The 13,721-nt window shown below is 51.2% G+C and overlaps 4 protein-coding genes across 4 annotated transcripts; 2 read left to right on the top strand and 2 right to left on the bottom strand.

Annotated features, from left to right (window-relative positions):
• Positions 1 to 1,124: 1,124 nt before the first annotated feature.
• On the top strand, positions 1,125 to 2,417 carry N7510_003783 (uncharacterized protein; the record flags this gene model as incomplete). The annotated part of the gene is made up of 1 exon (XM_056975709.1): positions 1,125 to 2,417. The coding sequence occupies one exon, from the start codon at positions 1,125 to 1,127 to the stop codon at positions 2,415 to 2,417; it is 1,293 nt and encodes a 430-aa protein (XP_056835665.1).
• A 509-nt stretch (positions 2,418 to 2,926) lies between these two features.
• N7510_003782 (uncharacterized protein) lies at positions 2,927 to 5,943 on the bottom strand (the record flags this gene model as incomplete). Its single annotated transcript, XM_056975708.1, has 3 exons — positions 2,927 to 3,796; positions 3,853 to 5,717; positions 5,766 to 5,943. 3 exons carry the CDS (start codon positions 5,941 to 5,943, stop codon positions 2,927 to 2,929), a joined length of 2,913 nt encoding a protein of 970 aa, XP_056835664.1.
• A 490-nt stretch (positions 5,944 to 6,433) lies between these two features.
• On the bottom strand, positions 6,434 to 7,994 carry N7510_003781 (FKBP-type peptidyl-prolyl cis-trans isomerase; the record flags this gene model as incomplete). Its single annotated transcript, XM_056975707.1, has 3 exons — positions 6,434 to 7,336; positions 7,396 to 7,851; positions 7,956 to 7,994. The coding sequence occupies 3 exons, from the start codon at positions 7,992 to 7,994 to the stop codon at positions 6,434 to 6,436; spliced, it is 1,398 nt and encodes a 465-aa protein (XP_056835663.1).
• Positions 7,995 to 8,284: 290 nt separating this feature from the next.
• Positions 8,285 to 11,786, top strand: N7510_003780 (putative DNA damage repair protein Mus42; the record flags this gene model as incomplete). The annotated part of the gene is made up of 2 exons (XM_056975706.1): positions 8,285 to 8,339; positions 8,392 to 11,786. The coding sequence occupies 2 exons, from the start codon at positions 8,285 to 8,287 to the stop codon at positions 11,784 to 11,786; spliced, it is 3,450 nt and encodes a 1,149-aa protein (XP_056835662.1).
• Positions 11,787 to 13,721: the final 1,935 nt, after the last annotated feature.

Genomic DNA, 13,721 nt, shown 5'->3' with positions numbered 1-13,721 from the left:
CTGGGACTTTCTCAAATTTGATAAGATGGTCACAAAGCCAAGTGCGGTATCCGCCTTCTCCGTCTTGACTCGATTTATGTATACTTGCAACCGTTATTGCCTCCCATGTCTGAAACAGAGACGCTCTTTCAAACTCCAATTGCGTGATAAGCTGATCCCGATATAGCCATTTTCGTACTTAACGATTTGTTATCAAACGGGTGAAATCATAACTAAGTACCTAAGCTAGATGATCCTTTTTTTATAGCTCCAAGAATAGACCATACCTACCGGCAGAGATGTTTTTCCCGGTGAATGATTTATGCCTCGTGGATACTGCTCCATCACCGAACACCGTTTCGGTGAAGAACGGACCAACGCCATTGTTCGAATCACTGCCTGCCATCGCAAAGACCACTGTCTCTCTGTGAACAAGTCGATATTCGTCATTGCTTTCCACAAACCAGGACTCGTTGGTGGCCATCTGAGCTGGACCTTTTCAAAAAGCTTTTTAAAAATAGTAGTAAGCCAATGATACCCAGAGTCTCGAAGTTACAGCCACGGCCTTGTCCGCTTAGGCCACCCGAACCCAGCCCCCGTGGGGGCGGGCTTGCATTCACCCGCAGGGCTTTTCGGCTCTGGAGCACAGCCACTGTCTTGTCCGGGAACTAAATACAGCCCCAACGGGCGAGCTTTCATTCAGCTTCAGCCCTTCATTCAGCTTTTGAGCCACAGCGTCAGCCCCAAGTCTGCACTCACCCCTAGTTATATGTGCACCGTATCATTTGCTGCGATGTATTTAATGTCCTCCCATCCACCCACCTGTATCGAACATTCATCCTACATACAACAGTAAAAGCTATCATACAATGGGTCCAAGAACCGTACGCGTCAACAGGCGCCATGGTTGCATGACCTGCAAGTAAGAATTTCTCTCCGTCCATGATATGTCGAGCCGCTAAAAAATATCTAATTTCAGAGCTCGCCATGTCCGCTGTGACGAACAGAAACCCGCATGTGGACAGTGTACTACGACAGGCCGCAAGTGCGATGGATATGCTGTCAATATCTCGCAAAGGCAACTACGCCAGAACGTCCTAGATGCTTACCGGCGCCAGCGTACCGCTTGCAACACGGACAGTCGAATGATTCTCCCCCTAGGCAGTGCCAAGGAGCGCGAGTATGTTTCCCTATTTTCCACCCGGACATCGCGCGCCATGATGGGGTTCTTCTCCTCCAAATTCTGGGATTGCTTGCTTCCACAACTCAGTCACTATGAGCCCGTTATCCGACACGCTGTCGCGGCTGTCGGCGCCGCCCACCAGCAATATCGGGGCGTTCTACGCCCTGGCTACACTGAGAGCTTTATATTGCAGCAATACAACAAATCTATTCGGCTTCTGCTGGAGAACGTGTCAGCACCTAGGACTACAAATCTCGACCTCACGTTAATTACGTGCGGACTATTCGTGTGTCTAGAACTACTCAGAGGTGACTACAACAGGGCGCTCGACCATATAGAAGCAGGCCTAAACATTCTCGCACGGCCGGGGCCAGTAACAACGGCACACTCAAGTGACTCGCAGATCGTATACAACGAGCTGGTAGAGATGTTCTCCCGGTTGAACATTGAGTTGGGTTCGTTTTCCCGGCCCTACAAAGTGCTCCCATCATTCACCGACCTGAGGACCATCGAGATACCTACCGAATTCAAAGATATCGGGGACGCTCGCCGGAGCCTGACCGCCGTGATGAATTACTGTTTGGCACTCTATTACCACTCGGGTCCAGTTACGGCCTTTGCCCAGGGTGGTTCCCCTCAGGACCCCACCTGGCAGAGGATTCTTTCGCAAGTACCGATGCTAGAGCGGACATACGACGATTGGCTTGCGTCTTTCGAGAGGCTATTACAGACCCCAGGAAACGGGTCAACGGGCGAACTCGCCGTCCTCTCTCTTCGAATCGACCATCTTCTCGCTGTTACGTGGACTTTCGGCAATATACGGTGGAAAGAGATTGAATTTGATAAATGGAATGGTCACTTTGAGAATATAGTGACCTTAGCAGAGAAGCTACTCCTACTAGACGCTAGCACGGAGCCGTATTTCAGCTTGGACAATTGTGCTATCCGTGCACTGCAATGGACTGCCACCTCATGCCGTCACCCTCTAGTGCGGCGGAAGGCTATCCAGCTTTTATCGGCTTATCCACGCCAGGAAAGTCTATGGATTGCGCGCCGGTCAGCCAAGATCGCCGAAGCCACGATGAACCTAGAAGAGGCCGGCCTATTATCCTTGCCTGTGGAGCAAAGGATACCCGCAACCGAGGATCGGCTTACTTTATACAACTTCGTGGACTTTGCAGCGACTAAAAAGACCCATTTGTATGTGAAGACTGATCTGCGGGTAAAGTCAATCTTATATATCGATTGGTCTTAGTGGACAGGCAAACTACAAAATTGTGCTCAGATAGCTTAAACGACCGAGGATCTCAATTTATTATTAGACAGCCACTAAGAATCCTTGAAGCGTGACAGTCTATATGGATAAAATACTCCAAGCCATTATGAAAAATTTGCCAGTGGCAACAAAAGTCGATGGACTTCAGACAAATCTCATTTCTCGAGCTGAAATGGATTTCTATACCTACACGTGGTGGATTTGATCATCGTTCTCATATTTGATGCAGGGAAAGCATGTCAAAGATCATGGCTATTACAGCCAGAGTCATATTTCCTCGTTTCTAAGGATATACAGGAGTATTAGGATAGTAGAGTAGAGCAGAATAGAGCACAGCAAGAGACAGTAACGAGAGGGAGAGTAGGACAGCCACGAGGGAAGGAACAAAAAAAGTGAATATAAATAAGATCGTCCACGACTTAACAAGTCAGGGTAGAATAGGGAAAGTGTTTTTGGGTGTGCGTGGACTCTCCAACCAAGCACCAAGTTCACAACGCATACAGATCGGCAAATTGTCCTCTATCCAGCGGTTGACGCCCGCGCTCCATGCTGACCGCAACAGCCGGGGCTCTGGGTCGGCGATAAGTATATCCCAGAAACGCACTCTTCTTGCGCATCTCCAAGACGATCTTTCCGATCTCCTTATCCCGAAGCATCACATCACGGGCCCGTTTCTTTTCCTTCTGCTTTTTCTCATCGTCTTTCATTTTACGCACGGCAGGTTGTTGTTGCTCCGCCGTATCTTCTTCCACGGCCTCCTCCTCCGACGCCTGAGCTTCGAGGGAGGTTGTTGCGGAGCTCGGTTCTTGGGACACCGGGATAGCAGGGTTTGCAGCTGCTTTTGCAGTGCTCGTGTCCGAAGGATCGTCAAGACCACCGACGAGGGATTTCCAGTCGTCAAAATACCGGGTGTCTTCCCAGTTTCTCACTTTTGGGACCATCGGCGGCCGGAGACGATGGATCTCCTCCCAGGGGATGCCTCTGAAAAACGAATGGGTCTTGATAGGGCCTGCATCGTTGGGATAAACGTAGCTCCGCTTATTGCTTCGGTGTCGAGGGTCTGTGGAGTAGACGTAGTGCATTGGGATAGCTCGAGAATCCAGAAAGTCGTTGGCATGGTATCTTCGAGAGCATAAGCGGAACTCTCGCTCTTGCAGGATCTGGCAGATGACATCAATAGCTTCTTGAGATACCAGCCTTTCGTGTGATCTCTCTCTTGGGAAGTGCAAGGTTCGGACATGGTGCTTGAAGATACAGGTTAGAAATAGGTACATAAAACAGGGCTTTGAACTTGCGAGAATCTTGATCTTTGTATCACGACGGCTTTCGCAAGCAAACGGAGTAAAGCCGTAGAGGCACTGAAAATGGTTCGTAAGCTTTTCTCTCTTCCAGCCATAATTACTCCAGTACTCACCTCATACAATATGATCCCCACGCTCCACCAGTCACATCGCCCGTCGTATACCTCGCCCCGGATGACTTCAGGCGCCATGTACTGGCTGGTCCCTACCATACTCTTTGCAAGTCGCCTTTTATCCTTGATATCTTGCAAGCCCGGCAATCCGGCAGTCAGCTCTCGGCCGGTTTTAAGACCGGGTTTATCGATGCTGGAAAGGGACGTTTCTTTCGCATTAGCAGACTCCTCTTGATCTTCGTCATCGCCTTCAATCCGAATGCCGAGCTTGTCTAGAAGTGAATAGCGCTGGACGGCGTAATACACCTGATCGTGAGACCAATGTCCATTGAAGGCCAGTCCGAAGTCGGAAATCTTCAAGTGTCCCGAAGGCGAGATGAGAAAATTGTCTGGCTTGATGTCGCGGTGAATCCAACCAAGTTTATGCGCCTCCTCGATACAAAGGATCATTTCGGCGACATACCACCGCGTGCAGTCCTCATTGAGGATATCATGACGAATCAAAAGCCCTAAGAAGTCGCCGCCCACCATGAAATCCATGACGAGATACAGATTGTTGGCATCTTGGAAACTAGCGATTAAGGGAACGATCCAGCGAGACTTTGCAGAAGTCACCATGAAGTCTCTCTCTGCACGAATGTGTCCCTCTTGGCAGTTGCGGATCATCTCCGACTTCCGAATGATCTTCATCGCATACACCCCCTTCCGCTCCCCAGTCATATACCGGCGCCGGCTGCGCCTGGACCCATCCAGCGCAGGTCGCAACAAATCCATATGCCTGCTCCTCATGTTGGCACTGTTGTCGTTCGTGCGCAGCAACTCTCCATCCTCAGATGGCGTTTTTGGACTGTCTTTCTCGCGAACCAAACGCACCACGCCAAAGCTTCCTTTGCCGAGGACCTTGATCGCCTCGTATCCAGCCTTCGAGACAGCATCTGTGCTTTGCGGACAGCAAAGCGTGCTTTTGAGAGCACGGCACCGACGAAGATGTTCATTTTCCTGCATGACCCAATTGTGCTTTGCCACTATCTGGTCCTCGAGCGTGAGCTGGCTCAAATAGATGTGGTCCTCCAGTTCTTGCTGACGCTGAGAGCGAGCGTTCACATTGGCAAGAAGCGAATCGAAATGGACCTCGAAGAAAATCTTTGCTGCAGAAGCCGCTTCCACAGTCCAGACAGACGGGGAGGTGCTCGGCGGCATGATAGCAGCAGGTGCCGACTTCACACCCAGGTCGCGACTTGACAAATAGCCCCAGTCGGTTGGTCTAGGGACTTGTTCACTGAAGGGCTTGGATCTTTCCGGCGAAGGAGACGGCTCTCCAGAAGTTGGAGGCGTGGACTGGCCACTGAGAGGAGAACCATTGCTGCTCGGGGTTGTGGACGGGTTCGAAATATCATTCGCGGCGTCACCCTGCTTGCTCAAATTGGAAGGAGCGGCAAAGTCGAGGACCAGGACGCTGGGTCTATTTCTCAGATGGCCGCGGCGGATCACCGTTGGGCGATTAATCGACGAGGAGATCTTTTGCGAGATCCGATCGAGTTTCGACCTGGTCGTATTTGGAGACTCACTCAGGATGATGCATTTATCATCATCGGTAGTAGTATCTTGCTGCACTTCAGACCGCCCATGAGGTTGGAAGGCTTCCTTTCCCGCTGTGTAGCCTGCGGCAGGCGAGGATCCCGGAACAGGATTAATGGCATCAGGCTCGACAGAGGGAGACGACGAGGAAGCCAGTGACTGGGTTTGTGCAGGAGAGGCATCAGTCGAGCTATCCCCTTCCGTGTCGTTTGACGATGGCCCTGAGACTTCATTCGTGCTTTGGGGCGTCGTCGGTGATCCAGGTTCTGTGCTCGATGTCTTGGTGCCTGTGACTGGTTATCAGACCGAAAAGGAAAGAGGAGAGAGACATATACTTGTGAAAGAGTCTCGCAGTCTGAATAAGAATAAGAGCTTGGAGCCACTGGCTGGGCTCTCTGAAGCTGCCGACTCCGTGGGCGAAGTGTCAACTTTGGTGATGGTGAATCGATTCGATCTCAGAATGCCGAACAGCCTTCGGGTGCTTTTATCTTTCTGCTCATCTGAGACCGTCATGGTGTGGGCGTCTTCTCGGCCAGACGCAGGGAGCGAGAAGTTCTTTGGACAAAGACCGGAGAGCATGGTCTTTTTAACGATAGAATAGACGACAGTACAATGTGAAGATCACGGATAACGAGAAGAAAAGGGGGCAAGATGAAGAGGATATACGCGGCAGCGACGACGGCTGACAGTGGACAGAACAGAGAAAGCACCACCACCAGTTCAATACTAAGCCAGAAGGGAAAAATTCACTTATAGATCGGACACACGCCGTAGTTAGATTCAAAATACATACACAAATACACACAACTTTTTTTTCATCTTCCCCGGCAGGGACAAACACACATTCAGGCCCCTCGCGATAACCTCATCCCTGCTGAATGCAAGTAGAAAAAAGGAAACAACAAGTCGGATATCACGGGAATCATGCAAGCAAACCGGAAGACCCTCAAAAACACCCTTGCAGCCCATAGATGTTAGAAAAAGAAAAGAGAAAGCAAGTACTCTATTTGATCTCGAGCAGCTTCACGTCGAAGATCAACTTGGAGTTGGCCGGGATGCCCGGCAGCGCCTTCTTGCCGTAGGCCAAGTTGGCAGGGACCGTGAGGCGACGCTCGCCACCGACAGCCATGCCAGCAACGCCGATGTCCCAGCCCTTGATCACCTCGCCCTTGCCGAGCTTGAAGGTGAACGGCTTGCCCTTCTTGTTGGCATCAAAGACCTTGCCATCCTCCAGCTTGCCGATGTACCGCATAGCAACGGTGTTGCCATGCTTGGCGGCAGCACCCTTACCGAGCTTCTTATCATCTATCTTAACGCCCTTGACCTCCTTCACGCCGAGGGTGCCCGTGGGCTTGTCACCCGACGGGGTAGGACCCTGCTCCAGGTTCTTCGCGAATTGAACCTTCTTGTCGGTCTTAGTCTCCTTCTTGGTCTCTTTCTTGCTCTCCACAGGAGCGGCATCGCCGTTGTTCTTCTTCAGCTTCTTCTGCTGAGCCTTGGTCAAAGCCGGCTCCTCGGCCTTGGCCTTCTTGCCCTTGGCGATCATGTCATCCAGGTTGGGCTCCTCGTCCGACTCGGCGGCACGCTTGTTCTTGCCCTTGGTTGGGGCTTCAACAAGCTGGGGAGTCTCCTCGTCGCTGTCGACCTCCGCGATCCGCGGGTCATCCAGTCCATCGAGGTCATCGCTGTCGCCCTCCATATCGTAGAGGTCCTCAATGTCGAGCTCATCCTCATCGGGAGACAGGTCATAGTCGTCCTCATCATCCTCGTCCTCGTCGAAATCCGGATGGGCCTCATCGAGGCCAATGACATAGTTGCCGGTCAAAAAGATGGTGTGGTTACCAGAGACCTTGAAGAAAACGCGCTCGCCCTCGCAGACAGTGATGTCGAGGGGTTGCTGGCAGTTCTGTACGATGTTCAGTTAGCTATTTCTGTTGATTGCCTGGCAGGGGCGGAAGGAAGTACCTGCTCGGGGTTCAGGGTGCAGATAACATTCTCGTCCAGGTCCAGGCTCTCGTCCGACTCGTCGTCGTCCTCCTCGTCGTCATCACCAGTAGCGGGACCTTTGCCCTTAATGAGCTTGGAGATCGCAGCCTTGAGGTCGAAGCCGGAGTCATCCTCGTCTTCGTCGTCATCCTCCTCCATCGCGTCCTCCAGGTCCTTCAGAGCGGCCGCCTCCTTGAGTTTCCGAGCCTTCTCCTTGTCGCTGGGGCCACCGTTGACCTCCTCATCATCGTCGGAGTCGTCATCCTCCTCCTCATCGTCATCATCGTAGTCCTCATCGTCCTCATCCGAGTCGTCCAGGTCCATACCAGGAGGAGGGCGAATGATCTTCAGAGTCGCACGGGCGGGCTTGCTCGAGTCTCCGTCCTCGTACTCGGGCTCCTCATCCGGATCAATGGCAGCCATGCTCACGCGGAACTAAAACTCGAGTCAGATTTCTTCACTTCATCCTATCATGGACCATAATACGGACCGAAGCAGCAGCATTGGGGACAGCAGGGATCATAACCCCGGGGGGGGACCCGGAGGGCGTAGACAGCAACAGGCTGAACGGCAGACATGATGAGCGATATAACGAAAGCCCGAACAAAGAAAGAACGAGGTAAAAAGAAGGTGTGGATGGGAAGAAAGAAAGAAAGAGAAAAACGGGTCCGAGGCAACAAACGATCGGCGCAAAGCTCTGCTCTTTTTTTTCCCTTGCATTTTTACACCGCCCTGTTCCTGCCATCCTTGACCGTATTCGGCACCGCCCAGCCTCAACCCGCGGTTTTGCCATCCTCAGACCCACCCGTCGCGTTTCTCGTCTTCGTCACGTCACAGTTGGCGGTCATGGTGCCTGCCTCAGCCCAGCATGGGCTCTCGTCTTGATACCAAATCTGGAGAGGTGCGCAAGCGCATCGAGAATCGTATGTAACCACCAAACCCTTTGGATCTGCTTTCTAACGCGACTGCGAGTAGATGAATTTCACGATGAAGCCGGCGAGGAATACGAAGCCTCCAGCTTCGGCGGGTTTGGGGACTATATGCGCCGCAAGAAAATCAAGCTTCAAAACCTCGATGCCGAAATCCGGGCGATGTCACGCGATTGTCCCCCGATATTCCGTGGCGTGGTCGCCCACGTCAACGGCTATACTCAACCTTCCCTCCAGGATCTGCACCGTCTGATTGTGAGCCATGGCGGTGGTTTCCTTCAGTATCTGGATGGCAAAACCTTCGCAACCCATATTATTGCCAGCTCGTTAACGCCCAAGAAGCGCGAGGAGTTCCGGCGGTACCGCATTGTGAAACCCGCCTGGGTGACGGAAAGCATCAAGGCTGGTCGTCTGTTACCATGGGACGATTTCAGGGTGGTAGATGAGGGACAGTCTCAGAAAGTGCTCAAGTTCGGTGACGGCCGGTTTACTAGTCAAACAAATACCCCTCGCAGTGGGTACAAAGACCAGTCCAATGTTAGCTGGTATAACTCACAGTTGAGAATGATGGGGATGTCCGACGAAAGTCCAGACGCGTCACGCGTCTCTACAACAACTCCAGGAACACCTGGTGTGGCTCAAGACCCCGCTTCTCAGTCAGACTACGGTGACTTTCCTAGTTTCAGTATCGACGAGGGTCCACAACAGCCTTCTCCTCAGCAATGCCCTATGCCAGAGATCGTCAAAGGTTCCGAACCGACATCCTTGCACCCTGAGCATGGTCGAAGTCCTCCTTCAGCACCAGAAACAAATAATATCGAGACGCCTTTGCCCCCACCCAGTCTCTCGGGGCCCGAGTTGACGTCCGAAGAATATAATGCGCAACTTTTATCCGATCCTCGAATGCAGAAATCCAGTGTTGCCAACCCGGATTTTATCCAGCAGTACTATAGGGAGTCTCGTCTCCATCACTTGTCCACATGGAAAGCTGAGCTGAAGGCTCAACTTCAAGCGGCAACTATGGAAAAATCGCAACATCGGAAGTCTCCTACGAGGCCTGCTCCTGGATACAGGCGGTATATCCTACATGTGGACTTTGATTCTTTCTTCGCCGCTGTTTCTTTACTCAAGCACCCCGAGCTCCGAGAGAAGCCTGTTGCCATTGCTCATGGGACTGGATCCGGCTCCGAGATTGCTAGCTGCAACTACGCAGCACGCGCTCATGGCATCAAAAATGGCATGTGGATGAAGGGGGCGTTACAGATGTGCCCCGACCTTCAAATCTTGCCCTACGATTTCCCTGCCTATGAAGATGCGAGCCGTAAATTCTACAGTTCCGTCCTCTCCGTTGATGGCATGGTGCAAAGTGTGAGCATCGACGAAGCTCTGGTTGATGTGACGAACCAGTGTCTGGAGGCCGGTGGCTCTGATGGAAGAGCCATAGCGGAAGGATCCATTTATCGCGAACAAGCCAAGGCTGACGAAATAGCTGAAAACTTGCGCGCCTCCATAAGAGAGAAAACGGGGTGTGCCGTCTCGGTGGGGATAGGCGGCAATATCCTGCTTGCCAAAGTTGCCTTGCGAAAGGCGAAACCTGCCGGCCAGTTCCAGCTGAAGCCTGACGATATCTTGGAGTTTATTGGAAACCTCACTGTGCAAGATCTTCCCGGGGTGGGTCACAGCTTAGGCTCTAAACTGGAAGAGCTTGGTATCAAACTCGTCAAAGACATCCGAGATACTCCCAAGGACAAGCTAATCTCGAGCTTGGGACCGAAAACGGGCGCCAAAATGCACGAGTATGCTCGAGGGATCGATCGAACAGAAGTTGGGAACGAAGTCATGAGAAAATCAGTCTCGGCCGAAGTCAACTGGGGCATCCGGTTCGTCAACCATGTCCAAGCAGAGGACTTTGTGCGGTCCTTGTGCGAGGAGCTGCATCGCAGACTGGTGGAGAATCTGGTCAAGGGTAAACAGCTTACCCTCAAGGTCATGCGAAGGTCAATGGATGCCCCTCTTGAGCCGGTCAAACATCTCGGTCATGGGAAATGCGATGTCTTCAACAAGAGCGCAGTCATCGGTGTTGCCACCAATGCAACAGATGTCCTCGGGAAAGAAGCCGTCTCGATGTTAAGAAGCTTCAACTTTTCTCCGGGTGATTTGAGAGGACTGGGTGTACAAATGACCAAACTGGAATCACTCAAGGCTGGTGGTTCTTCAGAGACGCTTGAAAGCAGTCAACGACAGCTTAATTTTCGAAAATCACCACCCCGCAAGGAAATCAAAGCCACTCTGGATCCTGATGAATTAGAAAGTCCTCGCAAGGGCGATTTGACTCCAATCCAAGTCGACCCACTGCTCCGCAACAGCGCTCACAAGCCTCTAAACATGTCCGGGTCCCAATTCATTATGCCCACTCAGGCAGATCCCAAGGTCTTATCTGAGTTACCGAGTGACATTCGGTCCAGACTTGTATCCCAGGCAAAGCCCAGGCAGGAGGAAGGTTCTGGATCGCCGTGTCCACCTCCCCGTCGAGAACGACCACCGGCAACCGCAGACCTTCCTCCAGAGTCCCAGTTGGATCCTGAAACGCTGGCCGCGCTGCCAGAAGATGTGCGGAACGAAGTATTGGGCTATTACAAACAGGTACCAACATCCGCACAGCCTGCACCGCCGCCAGCTGCGGCAGCAGCAGCGCCAGCATCACGCTCCACAACCTCCGGGTCTCTCAGAATGAGGAAGCCGCCCTCTCCGCCCAAGAAGAAGCGCGGTCGTCCTTCCAAGACAGTCTTCAGTGGTGGTAACAAGACCCTAACGCAGTCGGCTTTCGTCCTTCCACGACCAGGCACTTCTTCTGGCAATACAGACGAGGAGACCGCCTCCCGACAGCAGTCTCCTACCGCAGAGGACCAAGCAGAAGTATCCGCCGAGTTTCTCGCTGCGCTACCCGAGGACATCCGCCAAGAAGTACTCGAGGAACAAAAGCGCGCGCGCATGATCCAACGCCCAGTCTGCAGGCCACCACCCCAAGTCCAAGCACCCGCCACTGCACCCACCGCGACTGAAAAGCGCGTTGCCCTCGAACCTCTACAACCACGACCCGTCTTCACCTCGCAGAGACTATCAACTCTCCCAGATCTCCGAGATGCTGTCGGCTCCTGGTTCGCCGCGTTTGCAGATGAGGGGCCGTTCACTGACGATGTCTCATCTCTTTGTACATACCTCCGTCGCGTGACGAGAGAAGAGAAAGATATCGACAAGGCTGTTTCAGTGGTGAGATGGCTGGTCTGGCTCGTCGGTGACCATAACAGTCAGGGTACTCGAGGTGTCGCAGCTAATCGGTCCCAAGGAATAGTGACTTGGTCTGAGGCCGTTACGATGATGCAGCGGAGTATTCAGACTGCTGTGGAAGAGAGGGGCTTGCCGCCTGTGGATTTTGAGTAGGTCTGATATGTAGTCTTATATGAATGACGGTCTTGAACGATGCAATGAATGATCAAGTGCCCACGAATTATATTGTAAAGTCAATTTCTACCCTTGCTTCTATTGTCAAAGAACTCATATCTAACCATTAGGGACTTGTGTTTCAGTAGCATTATAGTGTTTCGTATTGTAAGCTAGAAAAAGACCCTTTCTGATAGGCGAAGTATAGCGGCGACTAACCCTATGTGCAAGCCTAGGCCAGTGAGCCGGTTCTGGTATAATTCTGATACATATATCAACCTAGGTCGCAAATTTCTCAACAAACAGGCTGTTAGGTAGTACTGCAATAGTGTTTAGTATTTTTACAAGCTAGCAAAAGACCATTCCAACAGATAAAGGCGTGGCGGTGATTGACCCTAATGTGGCAACCTGGGCCCACTTTTAAAATTCTGATTCCTATATCAATCTGAGTCGAAAGGGCCCATACAAGTGGGCTTGTGGTCTAGTGGTATGATTTTCCCTTAGCATGGGAGAGGTCCGGGGTTCAATTCCCCGCGAGTCCATTTTTTCTCTTTTATTTGAGTCGTGGTGGTGTTTTTTGATGTTTGGAGGGTTAGAAAGGGGTTTTTGTTTGTGTGGTGAGGTGTGTGTGAACATAACCTTATTAAGAAGTGACATGAACTATAATCTCTTTGGCAGAGGGTGGTAGTCTGGGCTTGGGATTCCCCGTGGCTCCTTTTTTGTCTTTAGAGTTGGCCTTAACGTTCTTTGCTCTTTCTGTATAAATTTCGAATTACATACATATTCCTACCCCTTGCATGAGAGTGGTCTAGGGCATATAGTGGTGGACTTTTCTGCTTCTAAGAGATGAAATCCTTTTTTCGTATGTCTGTGATGCTACAAAACATACATTTTCACAAACAGAGACTATCGCCAGAAATTAATAGAGCTAACAAGATGCGTACATGATTGTGCTCTATACTTGCCGGATTTCCTTTGTCGGGTGGGGCTTGCCTATCTGAGCCACCGCGGCTTTAATGAGGGCGCTCAGTCTCCGGCTCACAGAGTAGATGCCAGCGCACACTCAGGCTCGGTGATTATGCTTGGGTTTGTATACTTGTTTCTTTCTGTTCTTTAGATGTAGTTGGTAAAGTTCAAAATTTTTTACGTTTTCATCAGTAACAACAGTACAACGACTGAAATATATTCTATTAAACAACCTATGTCAAGCAAGAAAGGAACGGTTCCTATGCCCGCAGCTGGCCATGATTTTTTGCGTTGCAAGGCCCAGAAATAGGAGGGTACTGTACCTCAGAGAATACATGGGAACCTATTGAGAACTTGATGAGCTGCCCCCGGCTAGCGCACCGTAGATGAGAGGTCATTAATGTGTACTATTTCTAGCGCCTACCAAAATTCCCGATTCCGTCAATTTATAATTATCATGACCTGCTAACTATGGAACAGTGTTAGTCACTCAGGAATAACAAGAATCTAGATCAGCTTCAACACTTGAATTTAAAAGCTATGTACAGTTTTGAATTCCTCTTACAACCCTGCCTATCTGCCCTGAAAAGGAGAAGCGAAAAAAAAAGGAACAAAACAGGCAAGACAGACAGGGCCGTAAAAATATGATAGTAAAGCCAGGGAACCGCCCCCGTTTTCGTAGGCTCTCCCCATCTGGGAGTCAGGTATATGGGAATCTCGTTCTTTGCCCAACCACCAACTAGCCTATATCGCGTCATGAGATTGTAGAATTCGTGTTTCGTGTAGACGGCAGCGCCAAACATTGCCGAGCATCAACGTGGACATCGGTGTGTTGGCTTCGGTCAGACCTGCCACCCGATACATCAAAACATCAAAACAAAAAAGACAAGGGAAAGAAAACAGCCATGAAGTGAACAGAACATCAACTACCCCATGCCTCTTGGTCGCAATCCTTGCAACTTTCGGTGG

Source organism: Penicillium lagena (genome assembly GCF_028827675.1).
Source record: "Penicillium lagena strain IBT 129212 chromosome Unknown utg000002l_segment0_segment0, whole genome shotgun sequence".
In the NCBI taxonomy this organism is placed as follows: Eukaryota; Fungi; Ascomycota; class Eurotiomycetes; order Eurotiales; family Aspergillaceae; genus Penicillium; species Penicillium lagena.
This window is presented reverse-complemented; position numbering and strand designations above follow the sequence as displayed.